The sequence below is a fragment of the Octopus sinensis genome, unplaced genomic scaffold (assembly GCF_006345805.1).
Source record: "Octopus sinensis unplaced genomic scaffold, ASM634580v1 Contig13050, whole genome shotgun sequence".
NCBI lineage: Eukaryota > Metazoa > Mollusca > Cephalopoda > Octopoda > Octopodidae > Octopus > Octopus sinensis.
Genome location: NW_021832837.1, coordinates 32,230 through 56,403, shown reverse-complemented (window position 1 = coordinate 56,403; position 24,174 = coordinate 32,230). Strand labels below are relative to the sequence as shown.

At 33.7% G+C, this 24,174-nt stretch overlaps 3 protein-coding genes and 1 pseudogene across 3 annotated transcripts; 1 reads left to right on the top strand and 3 right to left on the bottom strand.

Annotated features, from left to right (window-relative positions):
• Window positions 1–2,688: 2,688 nt before the first annotated feature.
• LOC115229554 lies at window positions 2,689–3,087 on the bottom strand. Its single transcript, XM_029799888.1, has one exon. The coding sequence runs from the start codon at window positions 3,085–3,087 to the stop codon at window positions 2,689–2,691; it is 399 nt and encodes a 132-aa protein (XP_029655748.1).
• A 1,507-nt stretch (window positions 3,088–4,594) lies between these two features.
• LOC115229553 lies at window positions 4,595–5,209 on the bottom strand. Its single transcript, XM_029799887.1, has one exon. It carries the CDS (start codon window positions 5,207–5,209, stop codon window positions 4,595–4,597), a length of 615 nt encoding a protein of 204 aa, XP_029655747.1.
• Window positions 5,210–6,509: 1,300 nt separating this feature from the next.
• LOC118761401 lies at window positions 6,510–8,725 on the top strand (annotated as a pseudogene).
• A 12,428-nt stretch (window positions 8,726–21,153) lies between these two features.
• Window positions 21,154–21,918, bottom strand: LOC115229552 (Na(+)/H(+) exchange regulatory cofactor NHE-RF3-like). The gene has a single exon (XM_029799886.1). It carries the CDS (start codon window positions 21,916–21,918, stop codon window positions 21,154–21,156), a length of 765 nt encoding a protein of 254 aa, XP_029655746.1.
• Window positions 21,919–24,174: the final 2,256 nt, after the last annotated feature.

Below are 24,174 nucleotides of genomic sequence, written 5' to 3'. Positions count from 1 at the left end.
ATTTGTTCGAAATCTTGAGGAAAACGTTTAGTGTTTTTTTTCATTCTAAAATGCCAACCGTTTTCTTTGATTGTGGGATTTCTTTTTAGAAGCAATTTTCATACTGATTCGATAAGAGGTTTTCAAGCCCGATGAATTATTTTTGGACCAAATTCCAGATTGATCAAATCTGAAATTGTTCAATTTGTGGCTTTAAATTAAAAAAATCAAGATCCTTGTGTATTGAACTAGGATATTTGGATTCCAGATGCCTTTTTAACTTACTCAGCTTAAGTAAAGTAGACCCCAAAACCTCATAAAATAGGACACATTGTGGTTTTATTTTACCGCCAGAAGTTATCAGAGTGAATCCAAATTTGATATACACCCCTCGTCACCGAAAACAGGACAAGCCATTTTTTATGATTTTATTAATTAAATACGAAAAATCAAAAACTTACGCTTAATATTTTTACTTAATAATAATAATTGTGTATTAATTATTCTATTATAGAACTAATATTTAACGCAGAATTTCAATTTAGCTAAGACATGTAAAACCGGACAAAACTTTTATAGATCTAAAAGTCGTTGAAAAGAAGCTAAAAATGTATAGTCAAAGAAGAAGTCACCTTTCAGATTTCCTGAAAGGACAAATTATTGCATTTATAATCATAATATGACTTATCGAATGATTTCTACAAGTATAGGAGTCCCAAAATCAACTGTATCAGATGTGATTCAGAAATTCAAAAAAACTGGATCAATTAACAGACATCCGGGAACTGAGAGAAAAAAATATTGAAAGAGGAAGAAATTTTGATTTTAGTAGAACTATCAAATAATACCCCTAATAAAAGTGCCAAAACTCTTAGCATCGAAATTAAAACTATGTTCAAAAAAAAATTTCAACAAGAATAGTATCTCGAATTTTAAATAAGAAAGGATTATATGGCCGAGCTGCTAAAAGAAAACCTCTTTTATCCACAAAAAATATAATTTTAAGACGTGAAATTACGAAATCATTTTTAAGCATTTCCGACGAGACATGGAAGTCGGTAATTTTTACCGATGAATGGTCTTTTGATATTTTTAATATCAATAAGCATCAAATAGTGTATATAAAAAATGGTTCTGCATACAAAAAATGCAATATTGTCCCAACTGTAAAATTCGGTGATGGAAAAGTAATGGTTTGGGGCAGTTTCCGTATAACCGAGTCGGTAATCTTGTTTTTATTGATGGAATCTTGAATAGCGCAAAATATATTAATATTTTATCCAATAATATATTCGAATGTATCAAAAAATTCAGAATAGACTCATTTATCTTACAACAAGATAATGCACCTTGCCATAAATCTAAAATAATACAAGATTATATTAAAGAAAAAAACATTATTTTACTTCAATGGCCGGCTCAATCACCGGATCTAAACCCGATAGAACATCTATGGGCAGAAATGAAAAGAGAATCATCAAAAAATGTAGTCAAAAACAAAAATGAACTAAAGGACAAATTAACAGAAATATGGAATAATATATCACTAGAATTATTGAAAAAACTAGTAATGTCTATGAAAAATAGATGTTATAAAATTTTCAGTGCAAATGGTGGACATATTAACTACTAAATGACTTGTTTTTATTTTTGTCCGGTTTTACATGTCTTAGGTAAATTGAAATTCTGCTTTAAATATTAGTTCTATAATAGCATAATTAATAATTATTATACAATTATTATTATTAAGTAAAAATATTAAGCTTAAGTTTTTGATTTTTCATATTTAATTAATAAAATCATCAAAAATAGCTTGTCCGGTTTTCAGTGACGAAGGGTGTATGTATTTTTATTTATTGAAATAGTTAAAGAGGCTTTGTGCATTCCCGAACGCCCCATCTGGCACTCTCCTTGACGATGAAGCGGTAAGGATCGGAGTCTCTCTGCGACTCGGACTAAGGCAATGTGTTTCGCACACGTGCCGCTGTGGCTGCACTGTTGACCCTTTCGGTCTGCACCCTTTATCGTGCAGGAGGAGTGCCGGACGTTTCCCGAGGCACTCTGCCATGAACGACATCATACGGAGGGCCCTCGACTCGGCGGGATTTCCTTCGGTTCTCGAACCACCGGGCCTTGACCGCGGCGACGGGAAACGTCCTGACGGGATGACCCTTTTCCCCTTCGAAGGCGGAAAAGGCCTCGTTTGGGACGCAACCTGCTGCGACACCTTTTCTGCTTCTCACTTAACTTCGTGTGCCCTGGAGGCCAAATCTGCAGCTAAGAAGGCTGAAGATTTAAAGCTTTTAAAATATTCTGCCCTCTCGGAGAAGTTTTCCGTGGTGCCGATCGCGGCTGAGACGTCGGGTGCTCTCGGTCCAAAAACTGAAAAGTTCCTTCGCAAGCTCGGAGCCAAAATCTCAATGCGCACCCATGATCCTCGGGAGGCGAACTGGCTAATGCAACGGCTCTCGATCGCCATTATCCGCGGAAACAGTTTGGCAATCCGCCAGGCTACATATCCACCATAAACATAATTCTACCTTTTCACTCGAATATGTTTCTTAACTTTGTTGTTGTGTGTAAATTAAATGAAAAAAAAAGTTAAAGAGGACATTCTGACAAAGATAAAAATGTGCACGTTCTGTGTGAAATTTTATTTAAAATAATTTTTAGTTATTTGATAGTTTATGTATAGTGTTACTAATTTTGTCATTCTAATCTTTGTCTCTTGTTCCCGCTCTGGGACATATTGGCTCTGGGAGTGCGGACATCGGTAGTATCGACACACAATGTATCTGTGGTGTCTTTTCCGACGCTATTGGTAAGCCCAAATTTGTATTTTGTGTTCATACTTTGGTAGGTTGCTCTGAGAATAACAGACTGTATGTATGATTTAATTTTATCCGGTAACTTCAGTTTTTGGCAATATTTCGGGTAGAATTTAGTTGTAATTGCATCCAACGTCAAAACAATTGGTACAATTTGTACTTTGGCACTATGTAACAGTCCGATCTCACTTGCAAGTAGGTCGTATTTGTGGAGTTTTTCAACTTCCATCTTTTGCAAGTTGTCTTGCGACGTAATTCCTATTTCAATGATTGTTATCATGTTTTCTTTTTTTGTCATAGACTAAAATGTCAGGTTTATTGAATTGTATCTTTAGTTCTGTTTTTATCGTAGTGTCCACTCTGATTTCTACCACATCGTTTGATGTGACAGACTGGACAGAGTGTGATTTTATCCTTTTTGTTGATTTTAATCCAAAGAGGCGACATAGGTGGAGATGCAAGCATCTTACGAGTTCATTGTGTCTCTTCGTGTATTCACAATTCAGCATTCTGTTACATCATGTAGCGAGGTGGTCGACTGACTTCTTAGCCAGTTTGCAGTGCGGACAATTTACATCTCGTTTTGACCAGAACAGATTTCTATCTTGCAGTAAGCAATATAAACCCTCACTTCTTGGGCTTATATTGCCTTTCTGCAACCACAAAAAAGATTCTTTAATATTGGAATGAATGTTTTTGTTGCATTTGTAATGTAATGAATGTAAACTTTTCGTTTCATAATTCTACTACCCGGAATTTATTTTTTTCACATTAAAAACCAGCTGAGTATTGTAATACAGGTTGAACGGAAAGTTGAATGTGCTGATCGACCGCTATCTAAAAGAGTTGCAGCAATTCAAGGGAATGCTAATGCTATTTGATTTTCGCTTTTCACCTTCACTAACAATAAATTTAGAAGATAGGTCTTACCTGTACCACCCGGTGCATCAATAAAAATGATAGAATCATTTTATTCTTGGATGATTCAGTTAATTTTTCTGTATATTTCAAACTGACCAGCTAATTTTTTTGGCGGGAAGGTTTTAAGGACCTCATCATTGAGGATATTTTTGATATGTTAGTTTTTTGGTGGAAGATTTTTGAAAACCTCATCATTTTAGGCTTAGTCCTAATAATTGACTATTTATAAAAGGAAAGGATTTTGAAAATTTATTTGTATTTTGCTAATTTGAAGTTAGTGATAGTAAAGCAGAAATTTTATTATTGCGATAATTATAAAACAGAAAATTATTCATTCCGGATTTGATATAGAAATTATTATTAATGAAACTAATTAAACTTTTCCATACATACTAAATTTAAAAAAAACTTAACTCATTGGCCCTAAAAATTCCTTGGTCCGCGAAGTAACCAAAAAATTCTTAGTTTTATTTTATTTTAAATCAGAAATCCAGTATTTTTGTAATTTAGATAATTTTGATATGTGTATATTTGTGTGTTCTTAGTGAGTTTCTTCATCTTTGACAAAATGGAAATAAAAAATCTGTTTCATTGTCAATGTGCAATATAATTGGCGACTCAATTATGCAGAAAATCCCATTTATGATATCGGAAATGTCAATTACAAATTTTGATTTGGCAGCTTCAACTACGCCAAATTTGAAAAAAGAGTCGATAGGTACGATAATCTTTCTATAAATATATAAAGCCAAACCCATGAGAACGAATCGTTTATTTTCGATTATCTTCGTAGATCCACCAGATTGATAATATATCTGTCCCATTATAGGTGTAATGGGAGGTTTAGATGCCATTAATAGTTTAAACTACAATTTAGATGACTTAACAGTTCTCAATGACTTAACTTGCCTAAAAATCATTTTGCAAACTTCCGATCTTTTTATTTCATATATTTTAGATGTTAATACAGTAAGAGCAGCAGGAGCAAGCATCTTTCTGCGAGAAATGTCTTCACTGTCTCCAAGTAGGGAGCCGAGTTTTTTGACGTTCCACCATGTTTCACCAATTCTGGTGTCCATTCGTTTTATCTCTGTCACTTCAGTTTTGGAAGTGTTAATTATCAGGAACCATTTGTTAAGCATCCGTGGAAAATTGTTTAGTAAATGAATTAGATCATCTATGTTGTCCGAGGCAAAGTCCACATCGTCGGCATATACAATTTCGGTAATAGAATCATTATAGAAAATTCTCAAATCTCTCAAGGCGGCTTCCAGATAGATTACAAATAGCAGGGGGGAGAAAATCTCCTTGAGGCGTGTCGACATTCGTTTTGAGCCGCCTGGAAGAGACTGACCCAATACGAACAGAAGTTCTGTCTTAGCAAGCAGTAACTGTATCATTCTCACTTCATCCACCTCTAGGAAGCTTTCCAAAACCCCGATTAGTAGGTCACGACGGACACAGTCAAAAGCCTTTGACATATCGATACCAAGGATAGCCAACTTTAAATTAGCAAACTACAGATAAATTGTCAAAATCATTTCCCTTTATAATTTGCCAATAATAGGGAACAAGCTCTAATTGACGAGGTCCTTCAAAAAATCCTCAATGATGAGGTCCTTAAAACCTTCTCACCAAAAAAATTAAAAAAAATATTTTCTAGATGTTGGTTAAAATGAACAACATGCATGTCCTCGACTCAGATGATGAGGTAGCTCAGCTCAAGGTAATTAATTAAAACTGTTTATGCTAAGAGACAGTCGTTAAAGATAGTATATTTATTTTTAGAGACCGAGTTCTTTTCCTATGGACAGCTGTATGTGGATGCCCAAAAGTAGGTAGAAGAGAAAATTTATTCATATATCCCAAGGAAGGACGGACAACAAATATATTTTATCAACAGGCGTTTGAATAGAGTTACATCAAACCAGATCGTTTAATATATTTACATAAATTTATAGTTGTTTGATGAAACAGGCCCTCCGCAAGAGCTAGGTCGCGGTGAGCGAGGCGAGCTAATTTATTTTAAAATTAATAGTAATTTTCAATTATAAACTAAGTTTATATGATTATAGAAAAAATGAAAATTATAAACCCAAAAAATCTTTGTTAGTATTAATAATTTATTATTATTTTAGTTTAAATTTACTAGGTGCTGCTTTTGAGATAGATATCTTTCAATAAAATTTGAATTTAAAATTACCGTTTTAAATTATCCGATTTAAGCGATTTTCTTTTTTTCCTGACAACAAGGAAGATAATGATCGAGAGTATCAGAAGTGTAATGACAATAGGTATGAGATACAGCATTTTGAATTTTGAATTATTTTTAGAAATAGTCGAATTTTTGTTAGAAGCAGAAAGTGAGATGTCTAACAAAGTGATTTAAAAAATAATATTTATAAATAAATGTTTTTACCATTATTAAAGCCATGTAAGCTTTCATGGGCTAAAAGATATTATTTGATAGATATTCTACTTTCTAAAGTATTCAAGGACACTGTTGTTAGCTTCTCTGTTTGTGTTATTCTACTTTTAAAGGACACTGTTGATGGCTTTTCTGTTGGTGTTATTTTACTTTTCAAGGACACTGTTGTTGGCTTTTCTGTTGGTGTTATTCTACTTTCCAAAAGAAGTGATAAAGTTGCTAAAAATTAAATTTTTGAATACTGTCATTCGAAAGATGGTTCATATTTTGAAGATAATCCAATTCATTTGGTGACAATATTCGATTACTTAAATAAGAATGACATAAAATTACCACAAAGTATTATTCATAATATGATTTGTATTTGTCGAATTTGGCAAACCAAACAAGTGTAATATATTATATAGAATTGCTCCATAATATTTCTATATAAATTTAATTTTAATTACATTTTTATTGTTGTATTTTACGTATATTACTTTACTCTCATCCTCGGTGTATATTTTATCCATAATTTTGTTGTCTTCACTTTGAAAGATTAAAAATAATAAAACGAACTCTATTTTGATAACCAAGTGATTTAATTCATTTGAACTATCAACTTCGGTTATTTCAATTACATCAGAGAGAGCCTATTATATAGCTAAAAATTATCACTTGTTTTGTCGCTAAAACATCGTTTCTCTATAGTTATTAATTATAAAGCAAACAGGGATGTCTTCGAAAAAAATTTTCAATTTCCATGGATAGCCTATGGATAGATTTCACATTAAATTTAAAATTACCGAGTGTTTGAAAAGCTAACGCTCCTAATAATAAATAGAGACATACCATTTCTTTTTTCACGCTAAAGCCAAATATAAATGTGTCATGCGGAAATTCCAATAAAATTATAAATGTATTCTTAGAAATATAAATAATTTAAATATTTTTCTCGTTATCAATTTACTGTTGAATGCCCTAATATAATTTTATTTTTATTACTGCTTTATTTCATACCATAAATTTGGATTTATACAGCTCATTTTACATTAATTCATTTTCCTAAACCTCGAACATTTTCCGTATCTTTGAAAACGGTAAAATTGAGAAGTTTTCAATGCCAATGATATCAAATCTTTGTCCTTTTAGCCTTCTAGAATTTTCCTGTTGTGGAAACTTTTGCACGGAATCTTATTAAATGATTAGAGACCGAATTATAGAAGTCATAAAGACTCGTGAAAACATTACTAAACTTTATCAATAACTTTTGTATTTATTTGATTATAATTGTTAAAGAAGACATTATTTATCTCAGATTTGATATAGAAATTATTATTGATGAAACTAAAGTCCTATTTACACTCTTTCCGGCAATCAAGAGTCTTCGTAGAGATCAGTTGTTAGATTTTAAAGATCAGTGCCCAGAATCGGAAGGCCTTGTAGAATCCACGCTAAAAATCGCCGATTACATCACTGGTTTCAATAATGGAAAGAACAAAAAAAACTCTAAAGAAAGGCATATTATTTTATATTTTTTCTCTTTGCCCCGAAAGAAATCTATTCATTAATCAAAACGGAAATGTTCAAAAATGTGAGGCAAAATTTTTTATCCATATTGCGTCCCAAACAACCAAATTCCCATACTTGAACGCAAAGATGTTGACTCCCTGTTGTCGCTGTCGTCCGACTGGTTCAAGCATTCCTTAGAAATTTTAAGTCCTGTCGGTATCAAGACATGATATAAGTTAAAGCGATTTTTTACATTATAAAAATAATAATTAAAATTTTAAATATTTTTAAAACTAACTAATTAATTTAATAACAATGTTAAGTAGTTCTAGTTTCTCGATTAAAAAGTAAAGCTAAATATAATTCAATGTAGAGCTTTCTCTCGCTTTGGACATTCACTGCCAAAATTACCATATTCATATGATGCATTAGAACCTGTCATAAGTAGCAAAATAATGGAACTTCACCACCAAAAGCATCACGCGACATATTTAAATAATTTAAATTCAATTACAACTAAAATTGAACAATATATAAACAAAGGCAGTTTTAATGCTACAAACAATGTATTTAGGACAGATCAGTGAAGCCATTTCTCTCCAGCCTAGCCTTCGCTTTAATGGCGGGGGACACATAAATCATTCCATATTTTGGAATAACCTGTCTCCTAATGGCGGAGGGCTACCTAAAGGTAAATAACATTTAATTTATTAGAAAGATTCTTTAATGACGGCAATTTGTGATTCTTTTAAATCTTTCGATAATTTTAAATCTCTCATGTCTTCCTCAACAATCTCAATACAAGGATCTGGTTGGGGATGGCTTGGATTTGATCCTAAGTATCGAAAATTGACTATCGCATGTTGTGCTAACCAGGATCCTTTGGAATCAGTTCATGGTTGGTACAGTACTGTATATATATGCAGGTTTGATCCCCTTGCTTGGGTTCGATGTGTGGGAGCACGCATATTATTTGCAATATATGAATGTCCGAGCAGATTATGTCAATAAACTCTGGGACGTTGTCAACTGGGCTGATGTGAGTCAACGGTACTATCAGGCTGTCCAAAAAGAATAATTTACTTGTTTTTCTGTTGTTACTAATTTACTTGTCTAGATCTAGGAGATATTCGAGTTTTATGTTAAACCTATTGATTTTTGTTTATAAAATTAATCCATCTATAACAGTGGTTCTTAACCTTTTTTAAGTCAGCGCCCCTTTTGACACAATTTTAAAACTCTAAAATTTCAGCGCACCCTTAAAATTAATTATTTTTTCAATTATAGATTTATTCGGCAATTTTTTAGACAATTTCTTAATTTTAATGTTATCGAATATTTAATGACTGCTTTGTGTCTGATAAGAATTTGTCAGTTTACTTATGTCAGCCTCCCTATTTGACAGATTAAGTCTCAAATCTCATCTATTCACAATTTGGAATTTATATTTTTTTTGATCAAAATATTGGAGACTGCACTAAATTTTTTTTAACTACGTTGAAAAAAATGATATTATAAGCGTTTCAACTTCATTTCACAATTGAGAATTTTTTTCTATGTGTAATCCGGAATTGTTGATATCCAAGTTTGTAAAAAAATGATTTTAGCTTCAAGATCATATTTCAGATTTAATAAATGTTCTGTTATTTCTGGAGATAAATTAACATTTTCAGTTTTAAATGAATTTATATATCAATCAAAAAATTTTAAATTTGCTAAATCTTCAAAGCCAATTTTCATTATTATCACAAAAAAACCCCAAATTTGTGTAGACTTGGAAAATTAATAAACATCTTTTTCTTGATATTGTTTTCATAGAGATGTATTTTTTCAATAAAAGGCATAATAATTCCTTTAACATTTATTAAATTAATTTTGTTTCCTTGCAATCTAATATTTATTTCATTAATTTTATGAAAAATATCAGCTAGATAAACTATATCAGCTTTCAAATTAAATAATTATTTATTTGAAAAGTCCAGATAAAATTGATTTTTAATTATTGAGTCTGCGTTCAGTCAATTCTCCTCCTCTTCGAGCCCGAGCAAGTGTCTTCGACGGGTACACTTATCCATTTTACAGGGCAGGCCACTTTTGTAATTGTTCTCGAGTCCGATTTAATTGCATGCTTCGCCGCTGTAGGAAGGAGTTTATACTCCGGGCGCATGCTTTCCAATGTTCTCTTGATCACGATTGACTGGATATGAGCTCGCGTAGATTCCTGGACTTGCAAGGAGTTCTGGTAGTGTTTATAGAATCTTGATGTTATTCCATCCCACGTAATAACCAACGGTATGACATTCATTTTTGCTTTATGGATTACCTTCAATTCGTTCGCCAAAAGGTCATATTTATGTAATTTTTCTACTTCTACTTGCTTCAAGGATTGCTGAGAAGTAATCCCAATTTTGATAAGCGCAATAATATTCCGAACTTTGTCAAAGACAAAAATGTCCGGTTTATTATTACTCACTATAGTGTCCGTCTTGATTGTAGTGTCCACACGTAATATCAGCTTTCAATAAAATCAATTTACTAAATGATAAAGTTATAACAATTATCTATAAATTCTTTGCTCGTGTAATTGATCTGTAATATTGTTAAAGGGTATTGTTCAACAGTTTTAAAAATTGTTAATTTAGAATTAATAGAAAAGCATGTGATAATGATTTACAAAAACTAATATAAATATTTATAATAATTATAAAAATAAAATTCCAGCGCCCCCTAATATGTTCCAGTGCCCCTAGGGGGCGCTGGCGCCCCCGTTAAGAATCACTTGTTTATAATATTAAGAGACTTTAGATGCTTAAAAATCACTCGTTCAGGTAAATACCATAATTTGCCTTTCTAATTAAAAGAAAACCAACCAATAACTACAAGTTAATTAATTAAAAGCTTCAAGTGCGGGAAGCCGACGCGATCGAGAAAGAATTAGAGCGTACTATCGCAAGGGATATCCGCTCGAAAAACCATCTCGATTTGCGGGCGTCGCCTGTGATGGCAGACATGCGGGATCCGATCTCCTGAACGAAGCTGATTGCCTTACTGCCCAAGGAACCGGAAGTCTCAACCGCGAATGGAAGGAATTGGAACTTCTCCGTAAGTGAGGAGTACTTCCGCATCTTTTTGCATTCCGCGGTTGTGACAATAGATCCAGGAGCGGAGGCCGACATCAGCAGGTTCTGAGGCGAGAAAGAGTCACACACGTGGCATCCAGGTGAGAGGCTTCCCCCTGTTGAAAGGAAACACAGTTATCCCGTCAGGCCTTTTTCCGTCTCCCCGATCGATCCCAGTGGGTTCAAGCAGGGAGGGGATTCCGGCGACTTCCAGGGCTCTCCTGATAAGGTCGTTAAGAGCGGCGTGACGCGGGATGCGGCCAGCACTGCGTCTGCACGATAGAGCGTGCAATCCAAAGCGAAACGGGATGCGGCCAGCCTTTCTAATTATTTTTCACCGAACTGATAGGAACTGATTAACATAATAATGAAATTAAGTTTACAGGTCCGGTGTTGTTTTTATCCTCGAAATTTAAAAAACAGAAACAACTAGTGTTTGTACGGATTGATCTGGCTTAAGTTAATACTATCAAAAAAATTTGGAATTTTAAATTTTTGTGATAGTCGTAGTCAGTTTTGTTTCATCTAATTAAATATATTTGCCTTAAGTCAAAAATAGACTTTAACAGTCAATAGAAACCTCAAAAAATGTATTTAAAAACGAAAAGTAAAATTTTAAATTATAGGAGTGAAGAGTCAATAGGAGCGTTTAAAGATAAGTAGTTTAAAAATTTGCATGCCGAATTGTTAATATGAACATTCAGAATATCACAAAAATTATGTTATCTAAAGAAAAGAGCATTTCGCTAACCAGGAAATAAGGTGATGTCCGCATGATGTAAAAGATTTAACACTTCAGAATAATGAATTTATAATAAATATCTAGAAACACGAATATGATACAATTTAGATTTCTGTAAGAGAAAGGTTTGAGCTCGTTTATAAATAATTTTCTTCTCTCCAAAGTAGAATTTCTCTACACTTATAGTTACTGGAAAAGCATTCAAGAGCTCTTCTGCTGTTGAAGAAAACACGTTTGATTATATGATATTTTCAGTAATTCGACCTTTTTTATGTCAAAATTAAGGCCCATCAGTTCAAATGCGCGAACTCTCAAACAGTAATAACGTTTTATTTAGTCTTTAATGCTTGTGTCATAATGTCACAAACGTTCAAATGTGACTATATTTTTCACTCCTAGGACTTTTTAATTTATATGTAAGATTAACCAGTTACAAGATTGTCGGAGCTCGTTCTAAACAAACATTTCGGTACAAAAAGCAAGGAACCACAGCCGATAGCAATGAAGCGAACTTTGCTATCATTTTTCAAAAAAATGGGTATAAATAATGGGCATTAAAAATGGTTGAATAATTAAGTGTTATTTAATCTATATAATTCTCGAAAACGATGTGCAATTGTAGTGTTTTTCGAGTTCAAAACAGTGATATTTGTTTTTTTAGAATATTAAATTTATTACCAAATTAATCTTAAGACTAAATTTCTAAAATTATGAAAAAAATTGGGGCACCTTCTAACCTTTAAAACATTAAAATTAAGAAGCACTAGCTCGGCAGCTCGCTCGCTCACCGCGACCTAGCTCCTGCGGAGGGCCTGTTTCATCAAAAACTATAAGTTTATGTAGATGTATAAAACTACCTGGTTTAATGTACCCTTTTCTATCGCCTGTTGATAAACGATGTTTGTCGTCCGTCCTTCCTTGGCATATATGAATAATTTTCTCTTCTGCCTACCCTCGAGCATCCCACATAAGCTGTCCATGTGAAAAGCACTCACTCTCTAAAAATAACCCAACTACCTTTAATGACTGTCCCTGGGCCTTGTTATTGTCATTGCAAAACTTTTTTTTTCATTTTTTGTGGTCTATTTTTTTTATATTTAATTTTTTCATTTTTCCTTTGTAATTTCCTTTTTTTTCTTTTTTATTTTTTTGTTTATTACTGGCGGAAATGGGGCAGGGGGAGATGCGGCAGGCAAGAAAGCGACACACAAAAAAGATTTAATTAATTACCTTATTAAGCTGACCGTTTTTTCTTCAGCTTCGTTTCCTCCTTCGGTTATCTATTTAAAAAATTATTTTTGAATAATAAAAAAGTTTAGGAAAAGAGGCATACCGAAAATAAATTCTATTTTACGAAAAACTCAAGTAAATAGTTAATATTTTTACGCAAATTCTTCTGATTGCGCTGTCAATTGGTGGTAAATTGTGTTATGGTTGTGCTAATGTGTGGTTTCAACTATCAAAGTGTTTTTCAAAATCTGTTAATTGCACACTCTATTCAAGGTCGTGCGTCAATTGGTGGTAAATTGTGTTAATGACTGTGCTAATGTGGTTTCAACTATCAAAGTGGTTTTTCAAAATCTGTTAATTGCACACTCTATTCAAAGTCGTGCAATCTGTGATTGCACATTCTGTCAAAGTCAAATATGATAATAGCTTTAATTTTGATTCATGGTCGATAATGATATATGCATTTAATTTTAAAGAGAAAAACATAGGATGAATTGAATTTCTTTATCGCGAATAATTGGGAGTTCATCATTGTTAATATTCTCGCTGTCGTTTTCATCAAGGATATTCTTAATACGTGAGATTTTTGCCTTGAAGGTTTTAATGGACCTCATCATGAATGTCGAGGACATTCGCGTTGTTCATTTTAATCAAAATGCAGAAAATAATTTTTTGATTTTTGGGGGGAAGGTTTTAAGGACTTCATGTAAGTCGAGGACATTGTAGTTGTTCATTTTAACCAAAATGCAGAAAATTTTTTTTAATTTTTTTTGGGAGGGAAGGTTTTAAGGACTTCATCATGTAAGTCGAGGACATTGTAGTTGTTCATTTTAACCAAAATGCAGAAAATTTTTTTTTAATTTTTTTGGGGGGGAAGGTTTTAAGGACTTCATCATGTAAGTCGAGGACATTGTAGTTGTTCATTTTAACCAAAATGCAGAAAATTTTTTTTTAATTTTTTTGGGGGGGGAGGTTTTAAGGACTTCATCATGTAAGTCGAGGACATTGTAGTTGTTCATTTTAACCAAAATGCAGAAAATTTTTTTTTAATTTTTTTGGGGGGGAAGGTTTTAAGGACTTCATCATGTAAGTCGAGGACATTGTAGTTGTTCATTTTAACCAAAATGCAGAAAATTTTTTTTTTTTTTTTGGGGGGGAAGGTTTTAAGGACTTCATCATGTAAGTCGAGGACATTGTAGTTGTTCATTTTAACCAAAATGCAGAAAATTTTTTTTTAATTTTTTGGGGGGAAGGTTTTAAGGACTTCATCATGTAAGTCGAGGACATTGTAGTTGTTCATTTTAACCAAAATGCAGAAAATTTTTTTTAATTTTTTTTGGGGGGAAGGTTTTAAGGACATCATGTAAGTCGAGGACATTGTAGTTGTTCATTTTAACCAAAATGCAGAAAAATTTTTTTTATTTTTTTGGGGGGAAGGTTTTAGGACCTCATCATGTAAGTCGAGGACATCGTATTGCCAATTTGAAGTTGGTGTGCACACACAGACAGACAGACAGACAGACAGACACACGACAGACACAAGACAGACAGACAGACAGACACACACCAACCATTTTATTATTAAGATATAAAACTGTTGTCTGGTTAACCTTGTTGAGAAAACTATAGCACAAAAACTATTTAAAAAATAGACCCAAATGAAATCTAAAATTATTCACATTCTACATTGACCTGGAAATTATTATAATTAACTAGAAAATAAGATATTCATTACGCTGTATGGTTTATTTTCTTTTTACATTCTCTTGTTCTTCAAATTAATATTCCATGGGTTTCAAAATTATTTTGACAAAACAATTGCAGTTGTGGAGTATGGATATTTTTAAAACCGCTGTAGGTTGGGGACAATCTTATTTTATTACAAGAAATTTATTTAATGTCTCTTCTAAATTTGATACATCAAAAACGTATTTATTCTCATAGAATTTTTTAAATGTTAATTTTGATGTTATTTAAGTTGTCGCGGAAGTAAATATCAAGACTAATTTAAGCTAACCTCAGGATACCGTTTATTTGGGCCTTAATCTCCCAACAAATACCAAAATAAATCATTTGGGAAATCTCTAATTAAGAAAAGTATAAGATTATATTTAAATGTATGCTTTCATTGATTGACTCAATGATAAAAACTTATTTTAAAAATAAAATTCATGAATCTATTTTGTAGAAATTTATAAATAAACCGGCCATTTTCTTTTGTCAGTTAGAATGCTCACAAACTCCGTACTTGTTTTTTAAAAAACCGGCGGTTAATACAATTAAAGGAGTCGTCACGTAAAAACTTCAGTTCGTCATAATAAGGAGAGTCATTGTTGAGAATTTTCATAATATGTGACATGGTTTGCGTGATACCTATGGGCCGCGCGATACCTGACGTGACCTTGCAGCTTAACTTAATGTCAATATTGTAATTAATATTAAACTTCAAAGAATAATAACTTGTTAATTTTTTAAGTCTGGACATTGGCACAATCGAAATTTCGCTCATCGAATTTTTTATCTATTAAATTTGAATGTTTAAACTACCTCAACGCGATTGTTTGATAAAATACTGATAATTTCTGCAGATGGATAATATGGAGATTCAAACTTATTCAGTCGCAATCTTTTCGGACTTGTAAACGAATAATTACAATCATCTACATATAGAAATTCAAATTACATGAATTTTCAATTGGACTCGGACAATTGTTTGCATCATCGACTTGATCAGGACTCAACAAATCATTACCTGAATTATCTAAGGAATAATTTTATAATTACAACCATAAAATATTGTATTTATTCCACTTATTCCCCGGTATCTTTCAAAAGGGCTCTCATTAGAAGATGAGTGGACAGAAATGTTATAACTGTACACTGCATTTTCTAATTTTTCCAGCCACTTTTTATTATCATTGTCGATCATTTTTGCCATTTTTCTTGTAATTGACTGGTTGAAGCGTTCGACAATCCCTTGTGAGCGGGGATTGTTTGGCCTTCCGTGAATTCGTTTGATATTGAATTCCTCACATAGATTGGTCATTTCACGATTCTTGAATTCAGTCCCATTATCGGACTGAAGAAATTGACACGGACCATTTAAGAAAAATAAGGTTTTCACAAACTTCATTTGAGGACTTAGTGTAGAGCGGCCTCGCAAATGCAAATCTATAAAAATTGTTAAAAAAACTAACCTGCTATATACGTCAATGCCGTTAAAATCCATTAAAATTTTTATTTATGGTAGAAAAACTTTTCAGATCTATAAGATCTATCTGAAATCTTTCATTTGGGCTAGATGCAAAGACATGGTTATTTATATCTCCAATCTAGGATTTAAAAAAGTTAAAACTTTTAAGGGTCGCGCAAATTTACAAATTTCACAGTTTCGAATGACTTTTCTAATAATCTCATTTTTAACTGTGAAATATCGTTGTCGACATTCATATTCAATTTTGTTAACTCCTCCATGCAAGAAGTCATGCAAACTTTTAGCAACGATCTCCATTTCGGGTTCATTGTCTAGACAAATCACTAGCTTGTGATCTGAATTCGCACATTTAAGATACAATCTATACATTTACAATTTGTATGATACCTTTCATTAATTACAGTAAAATTTTCAATTTTCTTAACTAGTCTATATTTTTTTGCTTTGTAAGATGTTCAGGAAATTTATCCTGTAAAACATCTTTTAAAATTTGATATTCCAAACTATTCTTTACATAACCTTTGTACGAGGACATTGCTGCAAAATATACTTGCACGCTAGAAATAACTCAAGAATTTAGGTTTTCCACCAAAAAAATTAATTTCTGATAATTAAATTCCTACAAATATAATTTTTTGTCAAAATGAGAGAGTCTTTAGCTAATTTAGTAAATTACCACCTCCTCAATTCGATAATGAAGTCCTGAAAATGTTTTACAGTTCCATTTTTACTTTTCTTTTAAAAAAAAAAAAAAAAAAAAAAAATTTAATCCCATCAATGTCATAATTGTACATTTCAAGGTCACGTCAGGTATCGCGCGGGCCATAGGTATCGCGCAAACCATGTCACATAATATCACTGTATAGCCTACAATGAAAACTCGAGTTAGAGGCTAATTAAGACAATCCTCGTCGCATAACGGAGTCTCTGTTCGTACTAATGGACACACTCAAGTCATGAAAATTTCCTAGTCGCAAGATAAACAAAGAATGGCATGTTGAACGACTTTTCTAATATGATTTCATAAAAACAACTTAGTTTTTGAGTGAGACTTTTTTAACACTATTATGCTAATCTTAAATCAAATTATTAAAAATGTAATACTTGATTTTATTTTAATTAAATAATAAATTTTTTAAATATAACCGCATTCTCTATTTTGTTATGGATGAAATCGTCTCTAAATTTAAACAAATATCACTACATGTATTAACCACATAACTAACACAATTATAGCCTCAAAATACAGCCAACAAACAGTAAATCTGGCAATTAATTCTTCTTAGACAACTAGTCATTTCGCACCCAACTCTAGAGTATTCTAACAACTTTGTTTACAAGTCCTCTCCGGTTACAAAATCATTTTATCTCAAGTTAAATCAAATTATTTACCTTCAGGAATAATTCACAGACATCTATCAAAGTGGAGTGCGAACTATTGCGATCTTACTCCAAACAGATAAAAATATACTACAAAGATAAATTAATGAAATCTCAGACTGTAATTGAAATTGCAAATGGGGAGAGGGCAAATTTCGAAGTCGTATTTTCTCCTCAATTCCCTGGATTTGACAATCAGTCTGTGGTATTTGCGGCAGAAGGAACCTCCCCTGTGACAATATCTCTCAAGTTGGAATGTTTAATACAAATCCCCGTGGCCTCCTTACTCTACAGTGACGATCGGCCACAAACTCTGGACTTGATTTATTATATCCCCCCTGTCGATTCTGTATATATACGTCGCCCTCGGTTTTTTGTTTATAAATGACATTATTAGTGGAGAAATGGTCAATAAACTTATTCCACTAAAATATTGTGGTTGTCTCGAGAGTTCAGAATATACTGGGATGGCTCTGTCTAACAATTATGATACTGTGCTCAATTATTTCAAATCTGTATCAAAAAGTATATATTTTTAAATTAGGGATTGATCCCGACGTTGTATCGTTGGCAAATGGAGATTGCTCTTCGTCTTGATCACTGCGTGTCTCAAATAGCCATGTCAGCTCATGATATTCCTTCTGTATTGCATTTTTACTATTAAAGCTATCAATCGACAAATTTGATGGTACATACTTTGACGTTGAATTCCTTGGAATTATTGATGAAGATTACACAATCGGACCTGGTGCTACGGAAATATATTTGGAATATTATTCTGAGAGTACACGGCTTCATACTTGTATATGTGAATATGGAAGAATTGACCAAGGAAAAGGATTAGTGCAACTTCGACCTGCTTTGAATCCCAGATTAGTACCGAATCTGACCAGAATATTGTTGAGGATTAAAATATCCACGTATCAGTTGAATATAATCTGAAAGTGTCCCTTTAAGATTCTCTCTGCAGGCAATCGAATTATTGTCTGATGACACAATTGACAATGTGTTGTTTCCAATAGCCTTGGATAACAATTTGAGGCCAGACTATGTGGCCACTGATATCAGAGGACGACCATCACTCGATTTTATAAATAAGAATTTAAATAGTCGACAGAAGGCTGCTGTGTGTAATATAGTGGAGGGACGGTATGGACGAGTCCCATTTATACTATTCGGTCCTCCTGGTTAAGGTCACGTGATTGATGTGTAGGGACTGGGAAAAGTACTACCATAATAGAAGCAATATTACAAATATATACCCTTATTCCTAATTCAGTAATATTAGTCACCTCCCAGACAAACAAATCAGTAGATTTATTGGTTAGTGATTTAAATTATGTTGACAGGCACTTAAATTAATACAAAGTGGAATAATTAACTCTGAACATATTATTCGACTTAATTCAATGGTTAGAAAGGAAGATGTATTCTTTGAATTAATATTTAAGGACGTAACTCCGGAATTAAGACCTTATTTGCGTAATTTCATTCGCAGGTCTACTTTGGACACAATACGGATTGTTTGCACTACTTTTGTTAAATCTGCCGTTTTCGCCAGTGCTCGTTCAGATAATAAGTTCTTTACACATTTATTCGTGGATGAGGTAATAAATTGACTTAAATAATTTAGGCGAGTCAGTCTACGGAACCGAGTACAATAATATCTATAAATTTATTGACTACTAATGGAAAGGTTGGAATTGTGGGTAATTGGTAGCTCATTTTGGCCGGAGATCCCCACCAGTTGGGTCCCATGACAAATCTAACATGTGAGCAAATATCTTCTGCAATCACAAACTCAATTCTCCACAGACTTATTGATAATAGACTTTATTGTAGAATAAAGACTAAATATGAGGATTATGGAGGATATAATCCCGTCCTGGTTGGTCATGTATTTTATATATCTCCAGATTGTTAAATTAATAGATAATTACAGGAATTTTGAAAATTTAGTTATTTTTATATCCAAGATTTTTTATGATAACGAATTGGTTGTTAAGGCGGGAAGACAAGAATCCGAAAATTTTTATAATTTCAAGTTTTTGCCCAACAAGAAATTTCCGTTGCTAATTCACGGAGTGGAGGTTTTAATATTTTCGGTCCATCCACAGGGAGAAGATCATCTTGCTCCAAATTCTACATCATTTGTGAATATATACGAAGCATTGATTGTTAATATATACATCAAAGAACTAATCATACATGGAATACCACTCAATCAAATTGCAGTGTTGTCTTTTTATAAGAAACAGGTTACTTTCAGTTATAACTTCAGGCATTTCTTATAAAGCGGATGTTGGAGGCGGGGGATATCACAGGAGTTGATTGCTATACTATTGAGAAATTTCAAGGATCTGAAAAACGTGTTGTTATTTTATCAACGGTGTTTTTGTATCTCATTTTGCAGGTTAGAAGTATTAAAGTGCATAATTTATCTCACGAACAACGAATTTCGTTGAAGTTTCTGTTTAACCAAAAAAGATTTAATGTGGCAATATCAAGGGCTATTTCCATGCTTATTGTAATTGGCAATCCCAATGTGATGAAACAGTGCCCTTGTTGGGAGGATCTCCTTAATTATTGCAAGAAGAATAATTCATATATAGGCTGTGGGACTACATGAATTATTTTAGAATTACTTTTTTGTTATAGATTAACAATTACAAAATAATTTAAAATTTATTTTTATTTAAGTCATATTAATTCTAAAGCATCTATGTTTTGAAATTTTTTTTTTTGTTTTGAAATGAAGAGAAAATATTTTGATAAAAACAGTAAATTGACAATTGAAAATTTTTTGAAACCAGATAGAGTCCGACCCTTCTTTGGACCACAGGAAACCTTATTCTTGTAAGTATTGGAAATTTAATTGTCCCAAAAAGTTGAAATTTTAACAATTTCAAAATTCCCAAATTTCCAGAAATATTTCAAGAACAATTTTAGGACAATTTATGGAACTATATTGTTTTTATTTTTAGTGATTTTTACGCTCAATTCATAAAGACCTGTGCAGAAAACATTTTAAACATCTGCTTTGATGCACAGGCAAGCCATTCTACTAGTTTCCTTTGGAGGGATCGGTCTGATTACTTTAGCTGATTTAGCACATGGGGTGTACTTTTCTTCAATGCTTTCGTCCGGAGAAATGATTGACACTATTCTCTCTTATTACAATGGACAGAGGATATCATTTTGTTTTAATGATTTTCTTGCCATTTTGAAGAAACTGTGTTTGCCTATTTCATCGGATGCGACTTTACAATTCTAATTTACGCCAAAGCTAAGAAAAATTGAACGAGGCAACTGACATGGTGAAAAAATGAGCAGCCAGCCCCTGAACGCTGGTTGACTCTTGCTTTTGTGAGACAACTGGTAGCCTATATGACGACAAATCCGTGAGGATTGGAATCTGCCACAGATCAGACTGCCCGTATCGACCAAACACCAACGCCGATGCGGCGTACAAGCCGACGAGCTCGACTACCACTTTCTATTATGTCTACAAAATTGGACTCTCATCGGGGAATAGAGAACTAAAACTAGCCATCCGTTCGTCACTCCGTACTGCTGGATTTCACTTTCAATTGAGACCTAAAGAGATCTTTGCAGTAAACAGCAGCAGAAGTCCCGATGGGATAAACGACCTATCAAAGAGGAAGATGTTTGGTTTGAAAAACATTTAATGAAATAATATTGACCACAAAACCCCTCCTATTTAAGTGCACCCCTGCATTTCGGGGAATTTTTTTGGAGGAGGAGTTAGACTCGCTAAAACAGCAGTGCGAATAAACCATATCGTTAACTAAAAGCGAAGATTAAAGAGAGGTTATGTTAAATCCCGGCTTTGTGCGGACTAGTCGAGAATGAAGTGAATTGCTATCAATTGTGAAAAGCCAGTTTTTATAACTCCACTGTTTGTAGTTTTTTAAAATTTTGATATTTTTCATTGAACTAGAAATCTCAGCACCAGAATTTCTGAAATGTTTGAAAGTATTTTCATCCGCAACTAAAATACTGACTGTTCCCCAATTAATTTTTATTGCTTGCAAAACATCTTCAAAATTCATATTCTTTACTGAGATAGAGTCGATTTCCAATATAATATCATTGTTTCTAATTCCTGCAACATCCGCTGGTGAATTTTCATCCACATTGACAATAAAGAAACCGTTTTCAGGATCTTTCTTGATTATTTGAATTCCCAGATCTTCCCCGTTCCATATTGCAATCTGGCATATTCTAGGTGAATAATTTTTCGTATCTATAGGAAGTGATATACTTTCTGCTCTGTTTGTTGAAAGTTTCGTTTCTTCGATTTCTACAACTTCAAATCTTTTTACTAGCAATAGAATTTCTCCGGTGGATTTTTTAATTTGTTTTGCGAGATAATTATGTGATTTGTTTTGAACATTTTTATTATTAATTTCTAATATTATATCGTTGATTTCTAAGTTTGTGAATGACGCAGGTGAATTTGGAAAAATTTCAGAGACAAAATGTTTTTTTGATTTTGAAACCGTATCAACACCAAAACCAAATCCTGAACTGCTGCATTTCACTGTAATTAGAACAGTCGACATTCTTGTCAGGTAAATTTATAATTCTTTGATTAAAAAATCTATTAATTTATTTAAATCAGAATTATTTGAAAAAATAACGTAAAAAGAAAAATTTTATATAATTTACTTTTGTTCGAATATTTAAAATGATTTTCAAGTTATTAAACAATAATTCTTAGACTTTTTGAGAAAACGTTAAGAACCTGAAAAACTTCAAATTATCTTTAAAAAGTCAGGTTTATGGTCAAATTTAATATTTATATGGAGTTTTTTTGAGTTTAAAAATATCAAAGGTTCATCATTTTACTAATATTTTTGACAAATTTTACAAATTCCTCTCTTCATTTTCTCGACCAAAAAATCAAAAAACTTATTTTTTAATACATATGCTGAATATCAAGGTTGTGGAATAGTGTTGAAAGAAAAAAGAAAACACTAATAGGCCTCATGTGTCATAAAATTGTAGTTTGCTATTCTTTAAATTCTAGAAACTAATTTAAAGATATCATTTTATAAATACTAATATAATTATGTCAACCTTAAATTTTATAATTATGTCATTTTGAACTTATCACTTTATTTAATAATATAACTAACCCCAGAAAACATTGTGGGCAGAATCGAACCTTTCCAGAAGATTTCCGTCGCTTGCAAAGTGCATCGGGAGTCACTGGAATTAAAATTAACTGGTTTACCTAGTCCTTTGATCATCACTAAATGTTTTAAATAAAACGGATAACTCCAAATACGAAACTAATTTATACGACAATAAAGACATTAGACAATGCAGTTATTTTGAACTGCCGGCGCATAAGATGGCCTGGCAGTTCCCTCGGACGATCGCCAACGAGACTCTTTGGAAAAGATGACGAGTCTCGTTGGGATCTTTGTTTCGTCTGGCAATCTTCAACCCCAGCCGACGAAGGAAAGAAAGCGATTCTGGGCCGATGACCCCGGATGTCTCCACGGCTACTGGCGCAAAAATGTGGTTTCTGGCCAGGTACGAGTATTTTCTTGTTTTTGTGACCTCCGCATGTCTTGCCGCTGAGCCGGGCTCAGCAACTGATGAAATCAGGTTATGCGGGGAGAATGTGTCGGAGCATGTCGCGTCCCAGATGAGGCATTTCCCGTGATCGAAGGGAAATGTTGTCATGCCATCTGGGCGCTTTCCATCTCCGCGATCCAACCCGACTGGTTCCAGCACATTAGGGAATCCCGCAGATGCCAGGGCGCGGCTCACCACATCATTAAGCCCAGAGTGTCGAGGGAAACGTCCAGCGCTACGCCGGCAGGATAGCGGGTGCAGTCCTAGGGTGTCAATCATCTGGCCGCAGCGGCATTGATGTTCACGGCAGATGTTTAATCCCAAGCGCAGAGAGACTGCGATGCGGAGGCATTCGTTATCCAGTAATGTCCCGACTGATACCATTGGGATAGCTGTCAGCCAGGCTCCTGAATACTTTTGGGACCCAGCAAGCAGGCAGCCCAGGCGGTGTTGATCAAGTTTACACTTGGGGAGGAAAAACTTGTGGTCCGAATAAATTCCGTCCCACTGCCGCTGTTTGGTCGAATCATCAGGAACTTTGAGACCATTAGCGGACCAGCATCTGACAGCCGAAGAGAACTCAGTGTCCACGGGAGATTCAATAGCGGATTGGAGAATCTCGTGGACCAGAGAGCTGGTGGCGTGAACAGAGAAAAGAAATGCTGGCAGGGAAAGATCGGCGGCAGAGCGCACACCGATGCCACCGTGGCTAACCGGGAGGATTGCCTGCTCCCAGCCGAGGTCATCAAACGGGGCATTACAAATTGCTTCGAGGCATGCCCTGAGGGCACGGTCGAAGCTGAAGAGGCCCACGTGATTTGTAAAACAGGGGGCACTTCGGAGGGTGAACATTAGCTTGGGGATCGCGAAGCAATTCTTCAATAGAAATAAAGCCGCATGGGAATCAATTGTCGTGAGCTTACTGGACAAAGATATGAGATTCGAGGTTTTTTCGGACAGAGTTTGATCCACTCCAAATACTATGACTCATATTATTAAATATTATGACGAAATGAAGATGCAACATTCAATTTTGACAATATATTTGGACAGCCGATCGCTGTGGAGACTTCCGGAGTCTTTGGAACAGAGAGTTTTTCGTTCATTCGAAGATTGGGTGGTCTAATCACCAAAAAAACAGGTGATCCGCGGGAGACGTCGTGGCTCTTCCAGAGGATTTCGTGTGCAATTGTCCGCGGAAATTCACACGCTATCCTAGGGTCATACTAATT